General features: G+C 58.9%; 1 protein-coding gene across 1 annotated transcript; it reads left to right on the top strand.

The window, feature by feature from the left end:
• Nucleotides 1–1989: 1989 nt before the first annotated feature.
• On the top strand, nucleotides 1990–23438 carry LOC137466708 (RNA-binding protein 42-like). Its single transcript, XM_068178392.1, is given in 12 exon segments — nucleotides 1990–2272; nucleotides 3400–3502; nucleotides 8290–8374; nucleotides 9135–9197; nucleotides 12837–13013; nucleotides 15095–15250; nucleotides 16930–17165; nucleotides 18086–18206; nucleotides 21297–21374; nucleotides 21377–21397; nucleotides 21400–21489; nucleotides 23270–23438. Coding segments are annotated over 12 exon segments (1413 nt in total). The 5' UTR covers nucleotides 1990–2102; the 3' UTR covers nucleotides 23383–23438.
• The last annotated feature ends 375 nt before the right edge of the window (nucleotides 23439–23813 follow it).

The following is a 23813-nucleotide window of genomic DNA, read 5'->3' as shown; positions in this document are numbered from 1 at the left end:
GGTCAAGGGAAAGTGGCGGGGGTGTGGGCGTGGCCAGAGGTGATGGCGGTTTGTGGGTGTGGCTAAAAAGGGAGGAGCTGCTTATGGGCGTGGCTTGAACGCAGGGACCGTTTTTGTGGGCGTGGCCAAAGCAGATAAGCAAATTTGTGGGCGTGGTCAAGTGGCAAGGGATTGCCATTGGGCGTGGCCTAAATAACTGACATCTGCTAGCATGGGGGCGTGGCTAAAGAGGGAGGGGCTGCTGGTGGGCGTGGCCTAAATATTGACAGTTGTTCGCATGGGGGCGTGGCTAAAGGGGGAGGAGCTGCTGGTGGGCGTGGCCTAAATATTGACAGTTGTTAGCATGGGGGCGTGGCTAAAGAGGGAGGGGATGCTGGTGGGCGTGGCTTAAATAATTGACAGTTGCTAGCATGGGGGCGTGGCTAAAGAGGGAGGGGCTGCTGGTGGGCGTGGCCTAAATAATTGACAGTTACTAGCATGGGGGCGTGGCTAAAGAGGGAGGGGCTGCTGGTGGGCGTGGCTTAAATAATTGATAGTTATTAGCATGGGGGCGTGGCTAAAGAGGGAGGGGCTGGTGGTGGGCGTGGCCTAAATAATTGACAGCTGCTAACATGGGGGCGTGGCTAAAGAGGGAGGGATTTTTGGGGGCGGGGCACTGGGGGTTACTGGGAGGGCACTGGGGGTTACTGGGAGGCACTGGGGGTTACTGGGAGGCACTGGGAGGGCACTGGGGGGCACTGGGGGTTACTGGGAGGGCACTGGGAGGGCACTGGGAGGCACTGGGGGTTACTGGGAGGCACTGGGTGTTACTGGGAGGGCACTGGGAGGGCACTGGGAGGGCACTGGGTGTTACTGGGAGGGCACTGGGGGTTACTGGGAGGCACTGGGGGTTACTGGGAGGCACTGGGAGGGCACTGGGGGTTACTGGGAGGCACTGGGAGGGCACTGGGAGGGCACTGGGGGTTACTGGGAGGGCACTGGGGGTTACTGGGAGGGCACTGGGAGGGCACTGGGGGTTACTGGGAGGCACTGGGGGTTACTGGGAGGCCACTGGGTGTTACTGGGAGGGCACTGGGGGTTACTGGGAGGCACTGGGAGGGCACTGGGTGTTACTGGGAGGCACTGGGTGTTACTGGGAGGCACTGGGAGGGCACTGGGAGGGCACTGGGTGTTACTGGGAGTCACTGGGGGTTACTGGGAGTCACTGGATGTTACTGGGAGGGCACTGGGGGGCACTGGGAGGGCACTGGGGGTTACTGGGAGGCACTGGGAGGGCACTGGATGTTACTGGGAGGGCACTGGGTGTTACTGGGAGGCACTGGGGGTTACTGGGAGGGCACTGGGTGTTACTGGGAGGCACTGGGAGGGCACTGGGGGTTACTGGGAGGGCACTGGGTGTTACTGGGAGGACACTGGGGGTTACTGGGAAGGCACTGGGAGGGCACTGGGTGTTACTGGGAGGGCACTGGGGGTTACTGGGAGGGCACTGGGAGGGCACTGGGAGGGCACTGGGAGGGCACTGGGTGTTACTGGGAGGGCACTGGGGGTTACTGGGAAGGCACTGGGAGGGCACTGGGTGTTACTGGGAGGGCACTGGGGGTTACTGGGAGGGCACTGGGTGTTACTGGGAGTCACTGGGTGTTACTGGGAGGGCACTGGGAGGGCACTGGGAGTCACTGGGTGTTACTGGGAGTCACTGGGTGTTACTGGGAGTCACTGGGGGTGTTACTGGGGGACACTGGGCGTGTCTCCCATTGACCACGCCCCCTTTCCCCCCACAGCCCCGCCCAAGCCCCGCCCCCCGGAGCAGGACTCGCCCTACCAGGAGCTGCAGGGCGCCCGCGGGGACGTCTACAGCGAGCTCAAGCGCTGAGCGCGCCCTGCCCCGCGGCCTCCCCGCTGCGTCGCCGCCATTAAAGCGCTTTTCGCCCCTTCCGCCGCCATTTTTGTCCATTTTTCCGCGATTTCGCCCCAAAATCCGCGTTCGTTTTTTTTTTTTTTTAGTTTTTTTTTTTGGTGTTGTCGCGCGGAGTGACGTCACTGCGCCGCGCCGGAAGTGCCCCCCCCTCAGGCGGGCGGAAGTGGCTGCGGCTGTCTCGGCCATGGCGGCTGCTGCGGCTCCCGGAGCGGCGGGGCCGGGGATGGCGGCGGGAGCCGGGCCCGGTGGCGCGGCGGTGGTGGCGGCGGGGCCCGGAGCGGCGGCGGGAGGCGGCGGGGCCGCGGTGAAGAGCGGCGAGGAGCGGCTGAAGGAGATGGAGGCGGAGATGGCGCTGTGAGGGGAAGGGAGCGGCGCGGCTGTCATGGCGGCCGGGAGGGGGCGGGACTTTTGCGGTTGCCATGGGAACGGGGGGCGTGGCTTAATGGAGATGAGTGGGGGGTTCTGCGTGCTGCCATGGCAACGGGGGCGGGGCTTAGGGGAGAGGCGTGTCCTGAATGCTGCCATGGCAACGGGGGCGGGGTTGGTGGGAGGGATGGGCGGAGTTTGGCGTTGCCGCGGTAACGGGGGCGGGGCCTGATGGAAGGATGGGCGGAGTTTGGCGTTGTCGTGGTAACGGGGGCGGGGTTTATGTGGGGATGGGCGGGGCCTGGCGTTGCCGCGGTAACGGGGGCGGGGTTTTGGGGTTACTGGGGGGCACTGGGCGGGTCCATACTGGTTTGTACTGGTTCTTAGTGGTTTATACTGGTTCTGACAGGTTTGTGCCAGTTTTTGTTGGTTTGTGGTGGTCTGTACTGGTTTGTTGTGGCCCATACTGGTCCTTACTGGCCCATACTGGTCTGTACTGGTTTGTATTGATCTGTACTGGTCCAGACTGGTCTGTACTGGTCCAGACTGGTCTGTACTGGTCCAGACTGGTTTGCACTGGTCTGTACTGGTCCAGACTGGTCTGTGCTGGTTTTTATTGGTTTATACTGGTCCGTACTGGTCTGTACTGGTCCGTACTGGTCTGTACTGGTCCGTACTGGTCTGTACTGGTTTTTACTGGTTTTTACCGGTCCTTGCTGGTCTGTACTGGTCCATACTGGTCTGTGCTGGTTTTTACTGTTTTATACTGGCCTGTACTGGTCCATACTGGTCCGTACTGGTCCATATTGGTCTGTACTGGTCTGTACTGGTTTTTACCAGTTTATACTGGTCTATACTGGTCTGTACTGGCTTTTACCAGTTTATACTGGTCTGTACTGGTTCTTACTGGTCTGTAGTGGTTTATACTGGTCTGTACTGGTCCATACTGGTCCGTACTGGTCCATACTGGTCTGTACTGGTCTGTACTGGTCCTTACTGGTCTGTACTGGTCTGTACTGGTCCATACTGGTCCGTACTGGTCTGTACTGCTTTTTACCGGTTCATACTGGTCCATACTGGTCCGTACTGGTCCTTACTGGTTTATACTGGTGCAGGTTCGAGCAGGAGGTGCTGGGGGCTCCAGGCCCCGCCCCCGGGGACCCGCTGGCCCCGCCCCCCGTCCTGCGCCCGATCATCGCCACCAACACCTACCAGCAGGTGTGTCCCCAAATGTCCCCAAATGTCACCAAATGTCACCTGGGTGTCACCAAATGTCACCAAGTGTCACCTGAGTGTCCCCAAATGTCACCAAATGTCACCAAATGTCACCGAGTGTCACCAAATGTCCCCAAATGTCACCAAGTGTCACCTGAGTGTCACCTGAGTGTCACCAAATGTCACCTGAGTGTCCCCAAATGTCCCCAAATGTCACCTGAGTGTCCCCAAATGTCACCAAATGTCACCAAATGTCACCAAGTGTCACCTGGGTGTCACCAAATGTCACCAAATGTCCCCAAATGTCACCTGGGTGTCCCCAAATGTCACCTGGGTGTCCCCAAGTGTCACCTGGGTGTCACCAAATGTCACCTGGGTGTCACCAAATGTCACCTGGGTGTCCCCGAGTGTCCCCAAATGTCACCAAATGTCCCCAAGTGTCACCTGAGTGTCACCAAATGTCACCTGAGTGTCCCCAAATGTCACCAAATGTCACCAAATGTCACCAAATGTCCTCAAATGTCCCCAAGTGTCACCTGAGTGTCCCCAGATGTCACCTGAGTGTCCCTAAATGTCCCCAAATGTCCCCAGGTGTCACCTGGGTGTCACCAAATGTCCCCAAGTGTCACCTGAGTGTCCCCAGATGTCACTTGAGTGTCACCTGAGTGTCACCTGAGTGTCCCCAAGTGTCCCCAAATGTCCCCGAGTGTCACCTGAGTGTCCCCAAGTGTCACCTGGGTGTCCCCAAATGTCACCTGAGTGTCCCCAAATGTCCCCAAGTGTCCCCGAGTGTCCCCAAGTGTCCCCAAGTGTCACCTGAGTGTCACCTGAGTGTCACCTGAGTGTCACCAAGTGTCACCAAGTGTCACATGAGTGTCACCAGGTGTCCCCAGGTGTCCCCAAATGTCACCTGGGTGTCACCAAATGTCACCAAGTGTCACCTGAGTGTCCCCAAGTGTCCCTAAATGTCACCAAGTGTCACCTGGGTGTCCCAAAGTGTCACCTGGGTGTCCCCAAGTGTCCTCAAATGTCACCAAGTGTCCCCAAATGTCACCTGAGTGTCCCCAAATGTCACCTGGGTGTCACCAAATGTCACCAAATGTCACCTGAGTGTCCCCGAGTGTCCCCAAATGTCACCAAATGTCCCCAAATGTCACCTGAGTGTCCCCAAATGTCACCGAGTGTCCCCAGGTGTCACCAAATGTCACCTGAGTGTCACCTGAGTGTCCCCAAATGTCACCTGAGTGTCCCCAAATGTCACCTGAGTGTCCCCAGGTGTCACCTGAGTGTCCCCAAATGTCACCAACTGTCACCTGAGTGTCCCCAAATGTCCCCGAGTGTCCCCAAATGTCACCTGAGTGTCCCCTAATGTCCCCGAGTGTCCCCAAGTGTCACCTGAGTGTCACCAATTGTCACCTGGGTGTCCCCAAATGTCACCTGGGTGTCACCTGAGTGTCCCCAAATGTCACCTGAGTGTCCCCAGGTGTCACCTGAGTGTCACCAAATGTCACCAAGTGTCACCTGGGTGTCACCAAATGTCACCAAGTGTCACCTGGGTGTCCCCAAGTGTCCCCAAGTGTCACCTGAGTGTCACCAGGTGTCCCCAAATGTCACCTGGGTGTCACCAAATGTCACCAAATGTCACCTGAGTGTCCCCAAGTGTCCCCAAATGTCCCCAAATGTCACCTGAGTGTCCCCAAGTGTCACCTGGGTGTCACCAAATGTCACCAAGTGTCACCTGGGTGTCACCAAATGTCACCTGAGTGTCCCCAAATGTCACCTGGGTGTCCCCAAATGTCACCTGGGTGTCACCAAGTGTCACCTGGGTGTCACCAAGTGTCACCAAGTGTCACCTGGGTGTCACCAAATGTCCCCAAATGTCACCTGGGTGTCACCTGAGTGTCCCCAAATGTGACCTGAGTGTCCCCAAGTGTCACCTGAGTGTCCCCAAATGTCACCAAATGTCACCTGAGTGTCCCCAAATGTCACCTGGGTGTCACCAAGTGTCACCTGGGTGTCACCAAATGTCCCCAAATGTCACCTGAGTGTCCCCAAATGTCACCAAGTGTCACCAAATGTCACCAAGTGTCACCTGAGTGTCCCCAAATGTCACCAAGTGTCCCCAAATGTCACCAAATGTCCCCAAATGTCACCTGAGTGTCCCCAAATGTCACCAACTGTCACCTGAGTGTCACCAAATGTCACCTGAGTGTCCCCAAATATCACCTGAGTGTCACCAAATGTCACCAAATGTCACCAAATGTCACCTGAGTGTCCCCAAATGTCCCCAAATGTCACCTGGGTGTCACCAAATGTCACCTGAGTGTCCCCAAATGTCACCTGGGTGTCACCAAGTGTCACCTGAGTGTCCCCAAATGTCACCTGGGTGTCCCCAAGTGTCCCCAAGTGTCACCTGGGTGTCACCAAATGTCACCGAGTGTCCCCAGGTGTCACCTGAGTGTCCCCGAGTGTCCCCAAGTGTCCCCAAATGTCCCCAAGTGTCACCAGGTGTCACCAGGTGTCACCTGAGTGTCACCAGATGTCCCCAAATGTCTCCAAGTGTCACCTGAATGTCCCCAAGTGTCCCCAAGTGTCACCTGGGTGTCCCCAAATGTCACCTGGGTGTCCCCAAATGTCACCTGGGTGTCACCTGAGTGTCCCCAAATGTCCCCAAATGTCACCAAATGTCCCCAAGTGTCACCTGGGTGTCACCAAATGTCCCCAAATGTCACCAAATGTCACCGAGTGTCCCCAAATGTCACCTGAGTGTCCCCAGATGTCACCTGAGTGTCCCTAAATGACCCCAAGTGTCCCCAAGTGTCACCTGGGTGTCACCAAATGTCACCTGGGTGTCCCCAAATGTCACCTGAGTGTCCCCAGGTGTCACCTGAGTGTCCCCAAATGTCACCTGGGTGTCCCCAAATGTCACTGGGTGTCACCAAGTGTCACCTGAGTGTCCCCAAATGTCACCTGAGTGTCCCCAGGTGTCACCTGAGTGTCCCCAAGTGTCCCCCAGTGTCACCAAATGTCACCAAGTGTCACCTGAGTGTCCCCAAATGTCACCTGGGTGTCACCAAGTGTCACCTGGGTGTCCCCAGGTGTCACCTGAGTGTCCCCGAGTGTCCCCAAGTGTCACCAAGTGTCCCCAAGTGTCACCTGGGTGTCCCCAAATGTCACCAAGTGTCACCTGAGTGTCCCCAAGTGTCCCCAAGTGTCACCTGAGTGTCACCTGAGTGTCACCTGAGTGTCACCAAGTGTCACCAAGTGTCACATGAGTGTCACCAGGTGTCCCCAAATGTCACCAAATGTCACCTGAGTGTCACCAAGTGTCACCAAGTGTCACCTGAGTGTCACCTGAGTGTCACCTGAGTGTCACCAAGTGTCACCAAGTGTCACATGAGTGTCACCAGGTGTCCCCAAATGTCACCAAATGTCACCTGAGTGTCACCAAGTGTCACCAAGTGTCACCTGAGTGTCACCTGAGTGTCACCTGAGTGTCACCAAGTGTCACCAAGTGTCACATGAGTGTCACCAGGTGTCCCCAAATGTCCCCAAATGTCACCTGAGTGTCACCTGAGTGTCACCAAATGTCACCTGAGTGTCCCTAAATGTCACCTGGGTGTCACCAAGTGTCCCCAAGTGTCACCTGAGTGTCACCTGAGTGTCACCAAATGTCACCTGAGTGTCCCCAAATGTCACCAAATGTCACCTGAGTGTCCCCAAATGTCACCTGGGTGTCACCAAATGTCCCCAAGTGTCACCTGGGTGTCCCCAAATGTCCCCAAGTGTCACCTGAGTGTCACCAAATGTCACCAAGTGTCACCTGAGTGTCACCTGAGTGTCCCCAAATGTCACCTGAGTGTCCCCAAATGTCACCTGGGTGTCACCAAATGTCACCAAATGTCACCTGAGTGTCACCTGAGTGTCACCAAATGTCACCTGAGTGTCCCCAAATGTCACCTGGGTGTCACCAAATGTCACCAAATGTCACCTGAGTGTCCCCAAATGTCACCTGAGTGTCACCAAATGTCCCCAGATGTCACATGAGTGTCCCCGAGTGTCCCCAAGTGTCACCAAGTGTCACCTGGGTGTCCCCGAGTGTCACCTGGGTGTCACCAAGTGTCACCAAGTGTCCCCAAATGTCACCTGAGTGTCCCCAAGTGTCACCTGGGTGTCCCCAAGTGTCCCCAAGTGTCACCAAATGTCCCCAACTGTCACCTGAGTGTCCCCAAATGACCCCAAGTGTCCCCAAGTGTCACCTGAGTGTCACCTGAGTGTCCCCAGGTGTCCCCAAATGTCCCCAAGTGTCACCTGGGTGTCACCAAGTGTCCCCAAATGTCACCTGGGTGTCACCAAATGTCCCCAAGTGTCACCTGAGTGTCCCCAAGTGTCCCTAAATGTCACCAAATGTCACTTGAGTGTCCCCAATGTCCCCAACCACTCTAATGTCCCCAAAATGTCCCCAATGCCCTCAACGTCCCCGATGTCCCCGATGTCCCCAATGTCCCCAACGTCCCCAATGTCCCCTCAACGTCCCCGATGTCCCCAATGTCCCCAATCCCCTCAAAGTCCCCGATGTCCCCAACGTCCCCGATGTCCCCAATGTCCCCAGTGTCCCCAATGTCCCCAATCCCCCAATGTCCCTGATGTCCCCAACGTCCCCGATGTCCCCAACGTCCCCGATGTCCCCAATGTCCCCTCAACGTCCCCGATGTCCCCGATGTCCCCAACGCCCTCAGCGTCCCCGACGTCCCCTCGCTGTCCCCTCAGTGTCCCCTCGCTGTCCCCAGGTCCAGCAGTCCCTCGAGGCTCGCGCCGCCGCCGCCGCCACCGTCCCCCCCTTGGGGACACCCCCGGTGCCATTCGTGGGGCCAGGTCAGTGCCACCGCTGTCCCCAACGTCCCCAGTGTCCCCAATGTCCCCAATGTCACCGCTGTCCCCAATGTCACCGCTGTCCCCAACGTCCCCTGGTGTCCCCAGTGTCCCCAGTGTCCCCAATGTCCCCAACGTCCCCAATGTCACCGCTGTCCCCAACGTCCCCCGGTGTCCCCTGGCTGTCCCCAACGTCCCCAATGTCACCGCTGTCCCCAACGTCCCCCGGTGTCCCCAATGTCCTCAACCCCCCCAGTGCCCCCTGGCTGTCCCCAGTGTCCCCAACGTCCCCCGGTGTCCCCAGTGTCCCCAACGTCCCCCAGTGTCCCCAATGTCGTCAACTCCCCCAGTGTCCCCTGGCTGTCCCCAATGTCCCCAATGTCCCCAATGTCCTCTTTGTCCCCTGGCTGTCCCCAAGCCCCCCCCAGTGTCCCCTGCTGTCCCCAATGTCCCCAATGTCCCCAGTGTCACCGCTGTCCCCAGTGTCCCCTTTGTCCCCTGCTGTCCCCAGCAGTGTCACCACTGTCCCCTCCTGTCCCCAATGTCCCCAACCTTGCTGTCCCCTTTGTCCCCTGCTGTCCCCAGTATCCCCAGTGTCCCCTGCTGTCCCCAGTATCCCCAATGTCCCCAGTGTCCCCAGTGTCCCCAATGTCCCCTTTGTCCCCTGCTGTCCCCAGTATCCCCAATGTCCCCAGTGTCCCCTGCTGTCCCCAGTGTCCCCAGTGTCCCCAGTGTCCCCTTTGTCCCCTGCTGTCCCCAGCAGTGTCACCGCAGAGGCCACCGATCCTGCGCCCGGCCTTCGTGCCCCACGTGCTGCAGCGCCCAGGTATGGGGACATTGGGGACACTGGGGGGACATTGGGGACATCGGGGACATTGGGGACATTGGGGACATTGGGGGGACATTGGGGACACTGGGGACATTGGGGACACTGAGGGGACATTGGGGACATTTCTGGGGACACTTTGGGGACACTGGGGACATTGGGGACATTGGGGACATTGGGGACACTGGGACATGGGGACATTGGGGACACTGGGGGGACACTGGGGACATTGGGGGGACACTGGGGACACTGGGGACATTGGGGACATTGGGGACATCGGGGACACCCTGGGGACATTGGGGACATTGGGGACATTGGGGGGACACTGGGGACATTGGGGACAATGGGGATATTGGGGACATTGGGGGGACACTGGGGACATTGGGGACACTGGGAACATTGGGGACACTGGGGACATTGGGGACATTGGGGACATGGGGGGGACACTGGGGACATTGGGGACAATGGGGACACTGAGGACACTGGGGACATTGGGGACATCGGGGACATTGGGGACAGCAGGGGACATTGGGGACACTGGGGACATTGGGGGGACATTGGGGACATTGGGGACATTGGGGGGACATTGGGGACATTGGGGACATTGAGGACATTGGGGACACTGGGGACATTGGGACATTGGGACATTGGGGACACTGGGGACATTGGGGACATTGGGGGGACATTGGGGACATTGGGGACACTGGGGACATTGGGGACACTGGGGACACTGGGGACATTGGGACATTGGGACATTGGGGACACTGGGGACATTGGGACATTGGGACATTGGGACATTGGGGACATCGGGGGGACACTGGGGACACTGGGGACACTGGGGACATTGGGGACATTGGGACATTGGGACATTGGGGACATTGGGGACATTGGGGGGACATTGGGGACATTGGGGACATTGGGACATTGGGGACATTGGGGACATTGGGGACATTGGGGACATTGGGGACAATGGGGACATTGGGGACAATGGGGACACTGAGGACACTGGGGACACTGGGGACATTGGGGACATTGGGGACATTGGGGGGACATTGTGGACATTGGGGACATTGGGGACACCGGGGGACACTGGGGACATTGGGGACATTGGGACACTGGGACATTGGGGACATTGGGGACATTGGGGACAATGGGGACATTGGGGACACTGGGGACATTGGGGACATTGGGACACTGGGACATTGGGGACATTGGGGACATTGGGGACACTGGGGACATTGGGGACATTGGGGACACTGGGACATTGGGGACATTGGGGACATTGGGGACATCGGGGACATTGGGGACATTGAGGACAATGGGGACATTGGGGACACTGGGGACAATGGGGACATTGGGGACACTGGGGACATTGGGGACATTGGGGACATTGGGGACATTGGGGACACTGAGGACACTGGGGACATTGGGGACACTGGGGACATTGGGGACATTGGGGACATTTTTTGGGATTTGGGGACATTTTTTGGGGGTTGGGGACATTGGGGACATTGGGGACACTGGGGACATTGGGGACATTGGGGACATTGGGGACAATGGGGACATTTTTTGGGATTTGGGGACATTTTTTTGGGGGTTGGGGAGATTTCTGGGGACATTTCTGAGGATTTGGGGACTTTTGGGGGGATTGGGGACATTTTGGGGACATTTTTGGGGACATTTCTGCGGATTTGGGGACTTTTTGGGGATTTGGAGACATTTTGGGGACGTTTTTTGGGGTTTGGGGACATTTCTGGGGACATTTTTTGGGGATTTGGGGACATTTTGGGGACATTTCTGAGGATTTGGGGACATTTTTTGGGCTTTGGGGACATTTCTGGGGACATTTTTTGGGGATTGGGGACATTTTTTGGGATTTGGGGACATTTTTGGGGATTTGGGGACATTTCTGAGGATTTGGAGACATTTTGGGGATGTTTTTTGGGGATTTGGGGACATTTCTGAGGATTTGGGGACATTTCTGGGGCCGTTTTTTGGGGATTTGGGGCCGTTTTTTGGGATTTGTGGACATTCTGGGGCCGTTTTTTGGGGATTTGGGGCCGTTTTTTGGGATTTGGGGCCGTTTTTGGGATTTCGGGACATTCTGGGGCCGTTTTCTGGGGATTTGGGGCCGTTTTTTGGGGATTTAGGGCCGTTTTTGGGATTTGTGGACATTCTGGGGCCGTTTTTTGGAGTTTGGGGCCGTTTTTTGGGATTTGGGGCCGTTTTTTGGGATTTGTGGACATTCTGGGGCCGTTTTTTGGGATTTGGGGACATTCTGGGGCCGTTTTTTGGGGATTTCGGGACATTCTGGGGCCGTTTTTTGGGGATTTGGGGCCGTTTTTTGGGGTTTGGGGCCGTTTTTTGGGATTTGTGGACATTCTGGGGCCGTTTTTTGGGGATTTGGGGCCTTTTTTGGGGTTTGGGGCCGTTTTTTGGAATTTCGGGACATTCTGGGGCCGTTTTTTGGGGATTTGGGGCTGTTTTTTGGGATTTGGGGCCGTTTTTTGGGGATTTGGGGCCGTTTTTTGGGGATTTGGGGCCATTTTTGGGATTTGTGGACATTCTGGGGCCGTTTTTTGGGATTTGTGGACATTGTGGGGCCGTTTTTTTGGGATTTGTGGACATTCTGGGGCCATTTTTTGGGATTTTGGGACATTCTGGGGCCGTTTTTTGGGGATTTGGGGCCGTTTTTTGGGGATTTGGGGCCGTTTTTTGGGATTTGGGGCCGTTTTTTGGAATTTCGGGACATTCTGGGGCCGTTTTTTGGGGATTTGGGGCCGTTTTTTGGGATTTGGGGCCGTTTTTTGGAATTTCGGGACATTCTGGGGCCGTTTTTTGGGGATTTGGGGCCGTTTTTTGGGATTTGGGGCCGTTTTTTGGGATTTCGGGACATTCTGGGGCCGTTTTTTGGGGATTTGGGGCCGTTTTTTGGGGATTTGGGGCCGTTTTTTGGGATTTTGGGACATTCTGGGGCCGTTTTTTTGGATTTCGGGACATTTCTGGGGCCGTTTTTTGGGGTTTGGGGCCGTTTTTTGGGATTTGGGGCCGTTTTTTTGGATTTGTGGACATTCTGGGGACATTTTTTGGAATTTGGGGACATTTCTGGGGCCGTTTTTTGGGATTTGGGGCCGTTTTTTGGGATTTCGGGACATTCTGGGGCCGTTTTTTGGGATTTGTGGACATTCTGGGGCCGTTTTTTGGGGATTTGGGGCCGTTTTTTGGGATTTGGGGCCGTTTTTTGGGATTTGGGGCCGTTCTTGGGGGATTTGGGGCCGTTTTTTGGGATTTGGGGCCGTTTTTTGGGATTTCGGGACATTCTGGGGCCGTTTTTTGGGGGTTTGGGGCCGTTTTTTGGGATTTGGGGCCGTTTTTTGGGATTTCGGGACATTCTGGGGCCGTTTTTTGGGATTTGGGGCCGTTTTTTGGAATTTCGTGACATTTTGGGGCCGTTTTTTGGGATTTGGGGCCGTTTTTTGGGGATTTGGGGCCGTTTTTTGGGGATTTGGGGCCATTTTTTGGGATTTGTGGACATTCTGGGGCCGTTTTTTGGGGATTTGGGGCCGTTTTTTGGGATTTTGGGCCGGTGGGGCGCCGCGGCGGCGCCGGCGCTGACCCGCTGTCCCCCGGTGTCCCCAGCGGCTCCCCGGGGTCCCCTGGGCCTGCGCCCCCCGCCCGGGGCCATGGTGGGGGTGGGGCCGCCCCTGGGGGCCCCCCCCGCCCCCCCCCCTGCTGCTCGCCCCTCCCCCCCTGCAGAGACCCCCCCCCACCCCCCTGGGGGCGCCGATGGGGGGCGCCCTGCGAGCGGCCAGCCCGGTGAGCCAAACTGGGGGGACTGGGAGGGACTGGGAGGGACTGGGAGGGGAATGGGAGGGACTGGGAGGGATTGGGAGGGACTGGGGGGGACTGGGAGGGAACTGGGACAAACTGGGAGGGACTGGGATGTACTGGGAGGGAACTGGGAGGGATTGGGAGGGAACTGGGAGGGGACTGGGATAAATTGGGATATACTGGGAGGGACTGGGAGGGAACTGGGTTATACTGGGAGGGACTGGGAGGGGATTGGGAGGGACTGGGATGGACTGGGAGGGACTGGGAGGGACTGGGAGGGGATTGGGACAAACTGGGATATACTGGGAGGGACTGGGAGGGAACTGGGTTATACTGGGAGGGACTGGGAGGGGCTGGGAGGGACTGGGATAAACTGGTTTGTACTGGGAGGGACTGGGAGGGACTGGGATAAACTGGGAGGGATTGGGGGGTACTGGGAGGGGATTGGGATAAACTGGGAGGGACTGGGATGGACTGGGAGGGACTGGGATAAACTGGGAGGGACTGGGATAAACTGGGATGGAACTGGGAGGGACTGGGACAAACTGGGAGGGACTGGGATAAACTGGGAGGGACTGGGAGGGGATTGGGAGGGACTGGGAGGGACTGGGAGGAACTGGGAGGGGACTGGGATGAACTGGTTTGTACTGGGAGGGACTGGGAGGGACTGGGATAAACTGGGAGGGACTGGGAGGAACTGGGAGGGGACTGGGAGGGACTGGGAGGGGATTGGGATAAACTGGGAGGGACTGGGTTATACTGGGAGGGACTGGGAGGGACTGGGAGGGGATTGGGAGGGGCTGGGTTATACTGGGAGGGACTGGGAGGAACTGGGGGGGACTGGGAGGAACTGGGAGGAACTGGGACGGAACTGGGAGGGGACTGGGAGGGATTGGGAGGGGCTGGGAGGGGATTGGGATAAACTGGGATATACTGGGAGGGACGAAGGGGATTTGGAGGAACTGGGATAAACTGGGAGGGAACTGGGTTATACTGGGAGGGGACTGGGGGGGACTGGGATGGAACTGGGAGGGACTGGGTTATACTGGGAGGGACTGGGAGGGGATTGGGATGGACTGGGATATACTGGGAGGGACTGGGAGGGGCTGGGAGGGACTGGGATAAACTGGGAGGGATTGGGAGGAACTGGGAGGGAACTGGGAGGAACTGGGAGGGGACTGGGAGGGAACTGGGATGTACTGGGAGGAACTGGGAGGGACTGGGATAAACTGGGAGGAACTGGGAGGGACTGGGATGAACTGGGAGGGAACTGGGAGGGGACTGGGAGGGACTGGGAGGGAACTGGGAGGGAACTGGGAGGGGATTGGGATAAACTGGGATATACTGGGAGGGACTGGGAGGGGATTTGGAGGAACTGGGATAAACTGGGAGGGAACTGGGATATACTGGGAGGGGACTGGGAGGGACTGGGTTATACTGGGAGGGACTGGGAGGGGACTGGGGGGGACTGGGATGGAACTGGGAGGGACTGGGTTATACTGGGAGGGACTGGGAGGGGATTGGGATGGACTGGGATAAACTGGGATATACTGGGAGGACTGGGATGTAACTGGGATAAACTGGGATATACTGGGAGGAACTGGGAGGAACTGGGAGGGGATTGGGAGCAACTGGGATATACTGGGAGGGACTGGGAGGGGCTGGGAGGGAACCGGTGGAATTTGGGCAGAATTTGGGTTTTTTGGGGCAGAATTTGTGGTTTTTTGGGTCAGAATTTTGGGCATTTTTTGGGCAGAATTCGGTGATTTTTAGGGCAGAATTTGGGCGGTTTTGAGGTGAAATTTTGTTTTTTTGGGGCAGAATTTTGGGGATTTTTCGGGCAGAATTTGGGGATTTTTCGGGCAGAATTTGGGCTTTTTTAGGGCAGAATTTGGGCTTTTTTGGATCAGAATTTTGGGCATTTTTCGGACAGAATTCGGTGATTTTTAGGGCACAATTTGGGCGGTTTCGTGGCGAATTTTTGAGGTTTTGGGTCAGAATTTCGGGGTTTTTTTATGGTTTTTTCCCCCCTTTCCCCCCCTCCTGACCCCCGCTTGTCCCCGCAGGCGGGGGGGGGAGGGGCGCCCGTGCCCCCCCTGCCCCCGGTGGCCGCGGGACCACGAGTGGCCCCCCCGGGGCCCCCCCCGGGCCCCCCCAAACCGACCCCGCCCGTCATCCAGGCGGCGCCCACCGTGTACCCCACCCCCCCCCGGCGCGCCCCGGTGAGCCCCGGCGCCCCGTCACCCCCCCGGTGTTGCCTCAGTGTCCCCAAATGTCCCCGTCACCCCCCCGGTGTCGCCTCAGTGTCCCCAAATGTCCCCGTGACCCCCCCCCCGGTGTCCCCAAATGTCCCCGTGACCCCCCCGGTGTCCCCAAATCTCCTCCTGACCCCCCCGATGTCACCTCAGTGTCCCCAAATCTCCTCCTGTCACCCCCTCGGTGTCCCCAAATGTCCCCGTGACCCCCCCCCGGTGTCCCCAAATCTCCTCCTGACCCCCCCCCGGTGTCCCCAAATGTCCCCGTGACCCCCCCGGTGTCCCCAAATGTCCCCGTGACCCCCCCCCGGTGTCCCCAAATTTCTGTCACCCCCCCGGTGTCCCCAAACGTCCCCGTGACCCCCCCCGGTGTCCCCAAATCTCCTCCTGACCCCCCCGGCATCCCCAAATGTCCCCGTGACCCCCCCGGTGTCGCCTCAGTGTCCCCAAATGTCCCCGTGACCCCCCCCCGGTGTCCCCAAATCTCCTCCTGACCCCCCCGGTGTCGCCTCAGTGTCCCCAAATCTCCTCCTGACCCCCCCGGTGTCCCCAAATTTCTGTCACCCCCCCGGTGTCCCCAAATGTCCCCGTGACCCCCCCCAGTGTCCCCAAATCTCCTCCTGACCCCCCCGGTGTCCCCAAATTTCTGTCACCCCCCCGGTGTCCCCAAATGTCCCCGTGACCCCCCCCAGTGTCCCCAAATCTCCTCCTGACCCCCCCGGTGTCCCCAAATTTCTGTCACCCCCCCGGTGTCCCCAAATTTCTGCCACCCCCCGGTGTCCCCAAATGTCCCCGTGACCCCCCCGGTGTCCCCAAATCTCCTCCCGACCCCCCCGGTGTCACCTCGGTGTCCCCAAATGTCCCCGTGACCCCCCCAGTGTCCCCAAATGTCCCCGTGACCCCCCCAGTGTCCCCAAATGTCCCCGTGACCCCCCTGGTGTCCCCAAATTTCTGTCACCCCCCCAGTGTCACCTTGGTGTCCCCAAATCTCTGTCACCCCCCCGGTGTCGCCTCAGTGTCCCCAAATGTCCCCGTGACCCCCCCGGTGTCCCCAAATCTCCTCCTGACCCCCCCCGGTGTCCCCAAATTTCTGCCACCCCCCCGGTGTCGCCTCAGTGTCCCCAACGTCCCCCCCAGAGTGGCCCCGCCCCTTTAACCCCACCCCCCTTAACCCCTCCCCCACACCAGGAAGCCCCGCCCACTTTCACCTCTCCCCTTTGGCCCCTCCCACAACAAGAGGGCCCCGCCCCTCCAGGCCCCTCCCCCTCTGAGTGTTCATTTGGCCCCTCCCCTTTAGCCCCACCCCCTTTAGCCCCTCCCCTTTTAATCTCTGCCCCGTGGCCCCTCCCCTTTAACCCCACCCCCTTTAGCCCCTCCCCTTTTAATCTCTGCCCCGTGGCCCCTCCCCTTTAGCCACGCCCCTTTAGCCCCTCCCCTTTTTATCTCTGCCCCGTGGCCCCTCCCCTTTAGCCACGCCCCTTTAGCCCCTCTCCTTTTAATCTCTGCCCCGTGGCCCCTCCCCTTTAACCCCACCCCCTTTAGCCCCTCCCCTTTTAATCTCTGCCCCGTTGCCCCTCCCCTTTAACCCCACCCCCTTTAGCCCCTCCCCTTTAGCCACGCCCCTTTTGCCTCCTTTAACACCCCAGGAAGCCCCGCCCCCTTTAGACCCCTCCCTTCCTGGCCCCACCCCCCACAGGAGGAGACCCCGCCCCCCCGGGCCCCGCCCCCGGAGGAGCCACGGATTGGTCCCAGCCTCCCGGCTCCGCCCCCCGCCATGGCCACGCCCCCTCCGGAGCCACGCCCCGGCCCTGCCCACATGGCCCCTGTGCCACGCCCCCTGCGCAGGCCACGCCCACAGGATCCACCCTTCCCTGTGCCAGAGGTGGGTGGGGCTTAAAGGGGCGGGGCCTGGGTGAGGATTGGGGTGGGTGGGGCTTATAAGGATGGGGTGGGGCTAAATGCAAGTGGGTGGGGCTTGAGGCATGGGTGGGGCCAAAGGGGTGGGACTTAAGGGCATCGAGTGGGTGGGGCTGAAGGTAAGTGGGTGTGGCTTTCAGGAATGATTGACAGGTGTTTGGGGCGGGGCTGTGAGGCCGGGGGTGTGGCCTCGGGGCGTGGCCAAATGGCGCTGGGCGTGTCCATGGACAAGCTCCAGTGATTGACAGCTGTGGGGAAAGGGGCGGAGCCTCTGGCGGGTGTGGCATTTCCTGGGGTGGGCGTGTCCCTGGTGGAGTGGGCGTGGCCAGGTGATTGACAGCTGCCATTCAGGATGGGGAAGGGGCTGACTGAAGGGGGGCGGAGCCTAAATCAAGGGGTTTCCTGCTGGGTGGGCGTGGCTCGGAGTGGGCGTGCCCATAGTGGGCTGGGCGAGTCCTGAGTGATTGACAGGTGCCAATTAGAACGAGGCGGGGCTGTCAAAAGGGGGCGGAGCCTGCAAATGGGACTTTCGTTGGGATGGGTGTGTCCAGATGTGGGTGGGCGTGTCCTGGGTGGGGTGGGCGTGTCCTGAGTGATTGACAGGTGCCAATTAGAAGGAGGCAGGGCTGTCAAAAGGGGTGGAGCTCCAACTTCGGGGGTTTCTTGGTTGGTTGAGAGTGGAGCGGGCGTGTCCACAGCGGGGTGGGCGTGGCTACAGTGCAGTGGGCGTGTCCACAGCGGGGTGGGCGTGTCCCGATGATGGGCAGCTCTCCGTAAAGACGGGTGGGGGGTCATCCAGAAGGAGGCGGAGCTTACGGACGCAGGGCGTTTCCTTTGGGGCGGGTGTGGTGGGCGCGTCCCGGGTGATTGACAGCTGTCCGTCAGGTGGGGGCGGAGCCCGCGGCCGAGGACAAGCGGAAGGGGCGGGGCGAGCGGCTGAAGCGCTGCATCCGCACGGCGGCCGGGAGCAGCTGGGAGGATCCCAGCCTGCTGGAGTGGGACGCTGGTACGGACTGGGATGAACTGGGAGGGACTGGGAGGGGACTCGGGGGGACTGGGAGGGACTGGGAGAGGATTGGTGGGGATTGGGGGGGACTGGGAGGGGATTGGGAGGGACTGGGAGGGGACTGGGGGGGACTGGGATGGGATTGGGGGGGACTGGGAGGGACTGGGAGGGGATTGGGAGGAACTGGGAGGGACTGGGATGAACTGGGAGGGGACTGGGAGTGACTGGGAGGGACTGGGAGGGGATTGGGGGGGAAGTGGGAGGGGACTGGGAGGGACTGGGATAAACTGGGAGGAAACTGGGAGGGGATTGGGGGGACTGGGGGAACTGGGAGGGACTGGGAGTGACTGGGGGGAACTGGGAGGGACTGGGATAAACTGGGATGGGATTGGGAGGGAACTGGGAGTGACTGGGAGGGGATAGGGGGGACTGGGAGGAACTGGGAGGGGATTGGGGGGGACTGGCAGAGACTGGGTTATACTGGGAGGGGACTGGGAGGGAACTGGGAGGAACTGGGATGGGATTGGGGTGAACTGGGATGGACTGGGATGGGATTGGGAGGGACTGGGATGAACTGGGAGAGGATTGGGGGGACTGAGGGGAACTGGGTTAGACTGGGAGGGGATTGGAGGGAACTGGTTTGAACTGGTTTGGACTGGGAGGCACCGGGATCATTTTAAGGGGCGTGGGGACGGCGCCGCAGGGCACCATGGGAGTTGTAGTCCGGGAAACGTCACGATGACCCCGAAACGACCCAAAATCGCCATTTTCCACCCCAAATCCAGACAATTCTCACGTTTTCTGTGGGGATTTGGGGAATGAGGTCAATGAGGACACCCTGGGCCAGAACATGACCCTGAGGTCTCCACGTGACCCCAGAACTTTGTGACGACCCCACAACGTCACGATGACCCCGTAATTTCACAATGACCCCAAAACGACCCAAAACCGCCGTTTTCCACCCCAAATCCGGACAATTCTCACGTTTTTCTGTGGGGATTTGGGGAATGAGGTCAATGAGGAGATCCTGGGGCTCTGAGGTCTCCCCGTGACCCCAGAACTTCACGATGACCCCAAACGACCCAAAATCGCCGTTTTTCACCCCAAATCCGGACAATTCTCACGTTTTTCTGTGGGGATTTGGGGAATGAGGTCAATGAGGACACCCTGGGCCAGAACGTGACCCTGAGGTCTCCTCACGACCCCAGAACTTCACGATGACCCCGTAACTTCACGATGACCCCGAAACGACCCAAAATCGCCATTTTTCGCCCCAAATCCGGACAATTCTCACGTTTTCTGTGGGGATTTGGGGAATGAGGTCAATGAGGAGACCCTGGGGCTGTGAAGTCTCCTCACGGCCCCAGAACTTCACGATGACCCCGTAACATCACGATGACCCCGAAACGACCCAAAATCGCCGTTTTTCGCCCCAAATCCGGACAATTCTCACGTTTTCTGTGGGGATTTGGGGAATGAGGTCAATGAGGAGATTCTGGGGCTCTGAGGTCTCCTCACGACCCCAGAACTTCACGATGACCCCGAAACGACCCAAAATCGCCGTTTTTTCGCCCCAAATCCGGACAATTCTCACGTTTTTGTGGGGATTTGGGGAATGAGGTCAATGAGGAGACCCTGGGCTAGAACATGACCCTGAGGTCTCCTCACGGCCCCAGAACTTCATGATGACCCCATAATTTCACGATGACCCCGAAACGACCCAAAATCGACGTTTTTCACCCCAAATCCGGACAATTCTCACGTTTTTGTGGGGATTTGGGGAATGAGGTCAATGAGGAGATTCTGGGGCTCTGAGGTCTCCCCGTGACCCCAGAACTTCATGATGACCCCGTAACTTCACGATGACCCCAAAACGACCCAAAACCGCCGTTTTTTTTCGCCCCAAATCCGGACAATTCTCACGTTTTCTGTGGGGATTTGGGGAATGAGGTCAATGAGGAGACCCTGGGGCTGTGAGGTCTCCTCACGACCCCAGAACTTCACGATGGCCCCATAACATCCCAATGACCCCGTAACTTCATGATGACCCCGAAACGACCCAAAATCGCCATTTTTCACCCCAAATCCGGACAATTCTCACGTTTTCTGTGGGGATTTGGGGAATGAGGTCAATGAGGAGACTCTGGGGCTCTGAGGTCTCCTCACGGCCCCAGAACTTCAGGATGACCCCGTAACTTCACGATGACCCCGTAACTTCACGATGACCCCGAAACGACCCAAAATCGCCGTTTTTCACCCCAAATCCAGACAATTCTCACGTTTTCTGTGGGGATTTGGGGAATGAGGTCAATGAGGAGACCCTGGGCCAGAACATGACCCTGAGGTCTCCTCACGACCCCAGAACTTCACGATGGCCCCAAAACGACCCAAAATCGCCGTTTTTCACCCCAAATCCAGACAATTCTCATGTTTTCTGTGGGGATTTGGGGAATGAGGTCAATGAGGAGACCCTGGGGCTCTGAGGTCTCTCCGTGACCCCAGAACTTCACGATGGCCCCATAACATCCCGATGACCCCGTAATTTCACGATGACCCCGAAACGACCCAAAATCGCCATTTTTCGCCCCAAATCGGACCAATTCTCACGTTTTCTGTGGGGATTTGGGAATGAGGTCAATGAGGAGACCCTGGGGCTCTGAGGTCTCCCCGTGACCCCAGAACTTCACGATGACCCCGTAACTTCACGATGACCCCGAAACGACCCAAAATCGCTGTTTTCCACCCCAAATCCAGACAATTCTCACGTTTTTGTGGGGATTTGGGGAATGAGGTCAATGACGAGATTCTGGGGCTCTGAGGTCTCCCCGTGACCCCAGAACTTCACGATGACCCCGTAACTTCACGATGACCCCGAAACGACCCAAAATCGCCATTTTTCGCCCCAAATCCGGACAATTCTCACGTTTTCTGTGGGGATTTGGGGAATGAGGTCAATGAGGAGACCCTGGGGCTGTGAAGTCTCCTCACGGCCCCAGAACTTCACGATGACCCCGTAACATCACGATGACCTCATAACTTCACGATGACCCCGAAACGACCCAAAACCACCGTTTTTCGCCCCAAATCCAGACGACTTCCGCATCTTCTGCGGGGACCTGGGGAACGAGGTGAACGACGAGACGCTGGGCCGCGCCTTCGGGCGCTTCCCGTCTTCCTGAAGGCCAAGGTGATCCGGACAAGCGCTCGGGCAAGACCAAGGGCTACGGCTTCGTGTCCTTCAAGGACCCCAACGACTACGTCAGGGCCATGCGCGAGATGAACGGTGAGGGGACGCCCGGGGGGACATTGGGGGGACATCGGGGACATTGGGGGGGTTTGGGGACATTGGGGGGGTTGGGGATGTCGGGGACATCGGGGGGGGTTGGGGACATTGGGAGGTTGGGGACATCGGGGGGTTGGGGACGTTGGAGACATTGGGGGAGTTGGGGACTTTGGGGGGGTTTGGGGACATTGGGGGAGTTGGGGACACTGGTGGGGCTGGGAACATTGGGGGATTTGGGGACATTGGGGGTTGGGGACACTGGGGGGGGGTTGGGGACAATGGGGATTTGGGGACATTGGGGGTTGGGGACACTGGGGGGGGTTGGGGACAATGGGGGGGTTGGGGACATTGAGGTGGTTGGGGATGTTGGGGGGATTTGGGGACATTGGGGGTTTGGGGACATTGTGGGGGTTGGGGACATTGGGGGGGTTGGGGACATTGGGGGGATTTGGGGACATTGGGGGGATTTGGGGACATTGGGTGGATTTGGGGACAATGGGGGGATTTGGGGACATTGGGGGATTGGGGACATTGGGGGGTTGGGGACATTGGGGGGTTGGGACATTGGGGGGGGTTGGGGACATTGGGGGGGATGAGGACAATGGGGGGCATTGGGGACATTGGGGGGGCTGGGGACATTGGAGGGGTTGGGGACACTGAGGGGATTTGGGGACAATGGGGGGGTTGGGGACATCGGGGGGGTTGGGGACATTGAGGTGGTTGGGGATGTTGGGGGGGTTGGGGACATTGGGGACATCGGGGGGCCTGGGGACATTGGGGGGGGGTTGGGGACATTGGGGGTTTGGGGACAATGGGGGGATTTGGGGACATTGGGTGGTTGGGGAGGTTGGGGGGGTTGGGGGACACTGGGGACATTGGGGGGATTGTGGGGGTTGGGGACATTTGGGGTTTGGGGACATTGGGGGGATTTGGGAACATTGGGGACATTGGGGGGATTGTGGGGGTTGGGGACATCAGGGGGTTGGGGACATTGGGGGGTTTGGGGACATTGGGGACGTTGGGGGCGTTGGGGGGGTTGGGGACATTGGGGGTTTGGGGACAATGGGGGATTTGGGGACATCGGGGGGGCTGGGGACATTGGGGGGGTTGGGGACAATGGGGGGGTTGGGGACATTGGGGGGGTTGGGGACATTGGGGACATTGGGGGGGCTGGGGACATTGGAGGGGTTGGGGACACTGGGGGGGGTTGGGGACATTGGTGGGGTTGGGGACAATGGGGGGATTTGGGGACATTGGGGGGTTGGGGACATTTGGGGTTTGGGGACATTGGGGGGGTTGGGGACATTGGGGACATTGGTGGGGCTGGGAACATTGGGGGATTTGGGGACATTGGGGACATCAGGGGGGTTGGGGACATTGGGGGGGTTGGGGACATTGGGGGGATTTGGGGACATTGGGGACGTTGGGGGTGTTGGGGACGTTGAGGGGGTTGGTGACATCAGGGGGTTTGGGGACATCGGGGGGCTTGGGACATTGGGAGGGCTGGGGGACAATGGGGGAGTTGGGGACAATGAGGGGGTTGGTGACATCAGGGGTTTGGGGACATGAGGGGATTTGGGGACATTGGGGACATTGGGAACATTGGGGACATCAGGGGGATTGGGGACATCAGGGACATTTGGCGTTTAGGGGACATCGACGGGACCGGGGACATTTGTTGGGATTTGAGATTTTGGAAAACCTGGGGACATCGGGGGCCACGGTGGGAACCTTGGGGACCCCCAGCCTCCCAGTCCGTCCCAGTAAGCCCAGTTTGCAGGGAAGTACGTGGGCAGCCGGCCCATCAAGCTGCGCAAGAGCCAGTGGAAGGACCGGAACCTGGAGGTCGTGCGGCGCAAGCAGCGCGAGAAGAAGAAACTGGGCCTGAGATAACCGCACTGGGACGAACTGGGACAAACTGGGAGGGACCGGGACGGCAATAAAGGCGAACTGAGGGCTCAACTGGAGTGCCGGGCGTGACTGGGATGAACTGGAGGGAACTGGGAGGGATCGGGGGGGGATTTGAGAGCAGGAAAGCGGTCGCGGGGCATGATGGGAGCTGTAGTCCAGGAAATGAGTGACTTTATGGGGCGCGGGGCATGATGGAGCTGTAGTCCCGGAAATGAGTGACTCCATGGGGCGCGCGGCATGACGGGAGCTGTAGTCCCGGAAATGAGTGACTCTATGGGGCGCGGGGCCTGATGGGAGCTGTAGTCCAGGAAATGAGTGAATCTATGGGGCGCGGGGCATGGTGGGAGCTGTAGTCCAGGAAATGAGTGACTCTATGGGGCGCGGGGGCATGATGGGAGCTGTAGTCCAGGAAA

The sequence above is a fragment of the Anomalospiza imberbis genome, unplaced genomic scaffold, assembly GCF_031753505.1.
Source record: "Anomalospiza imberbis isolate Cuckoo-Finch-1a 21T00152 unplaced genomic scaffold, ASM3175350v1 scaffold_43, whole genome shotgun sequence".
Taxonomy (NCBI): Eukaryota; Metazoa; Chordata; class Aves; order Passeriformes; family Viduidae; genus Anomalospiza; species Anomalospiza imberbis.
Note: the sequence above shows the minus strand (reverse complement) of the source record. Positions and strands in the feature narration are given on the sequence as shown.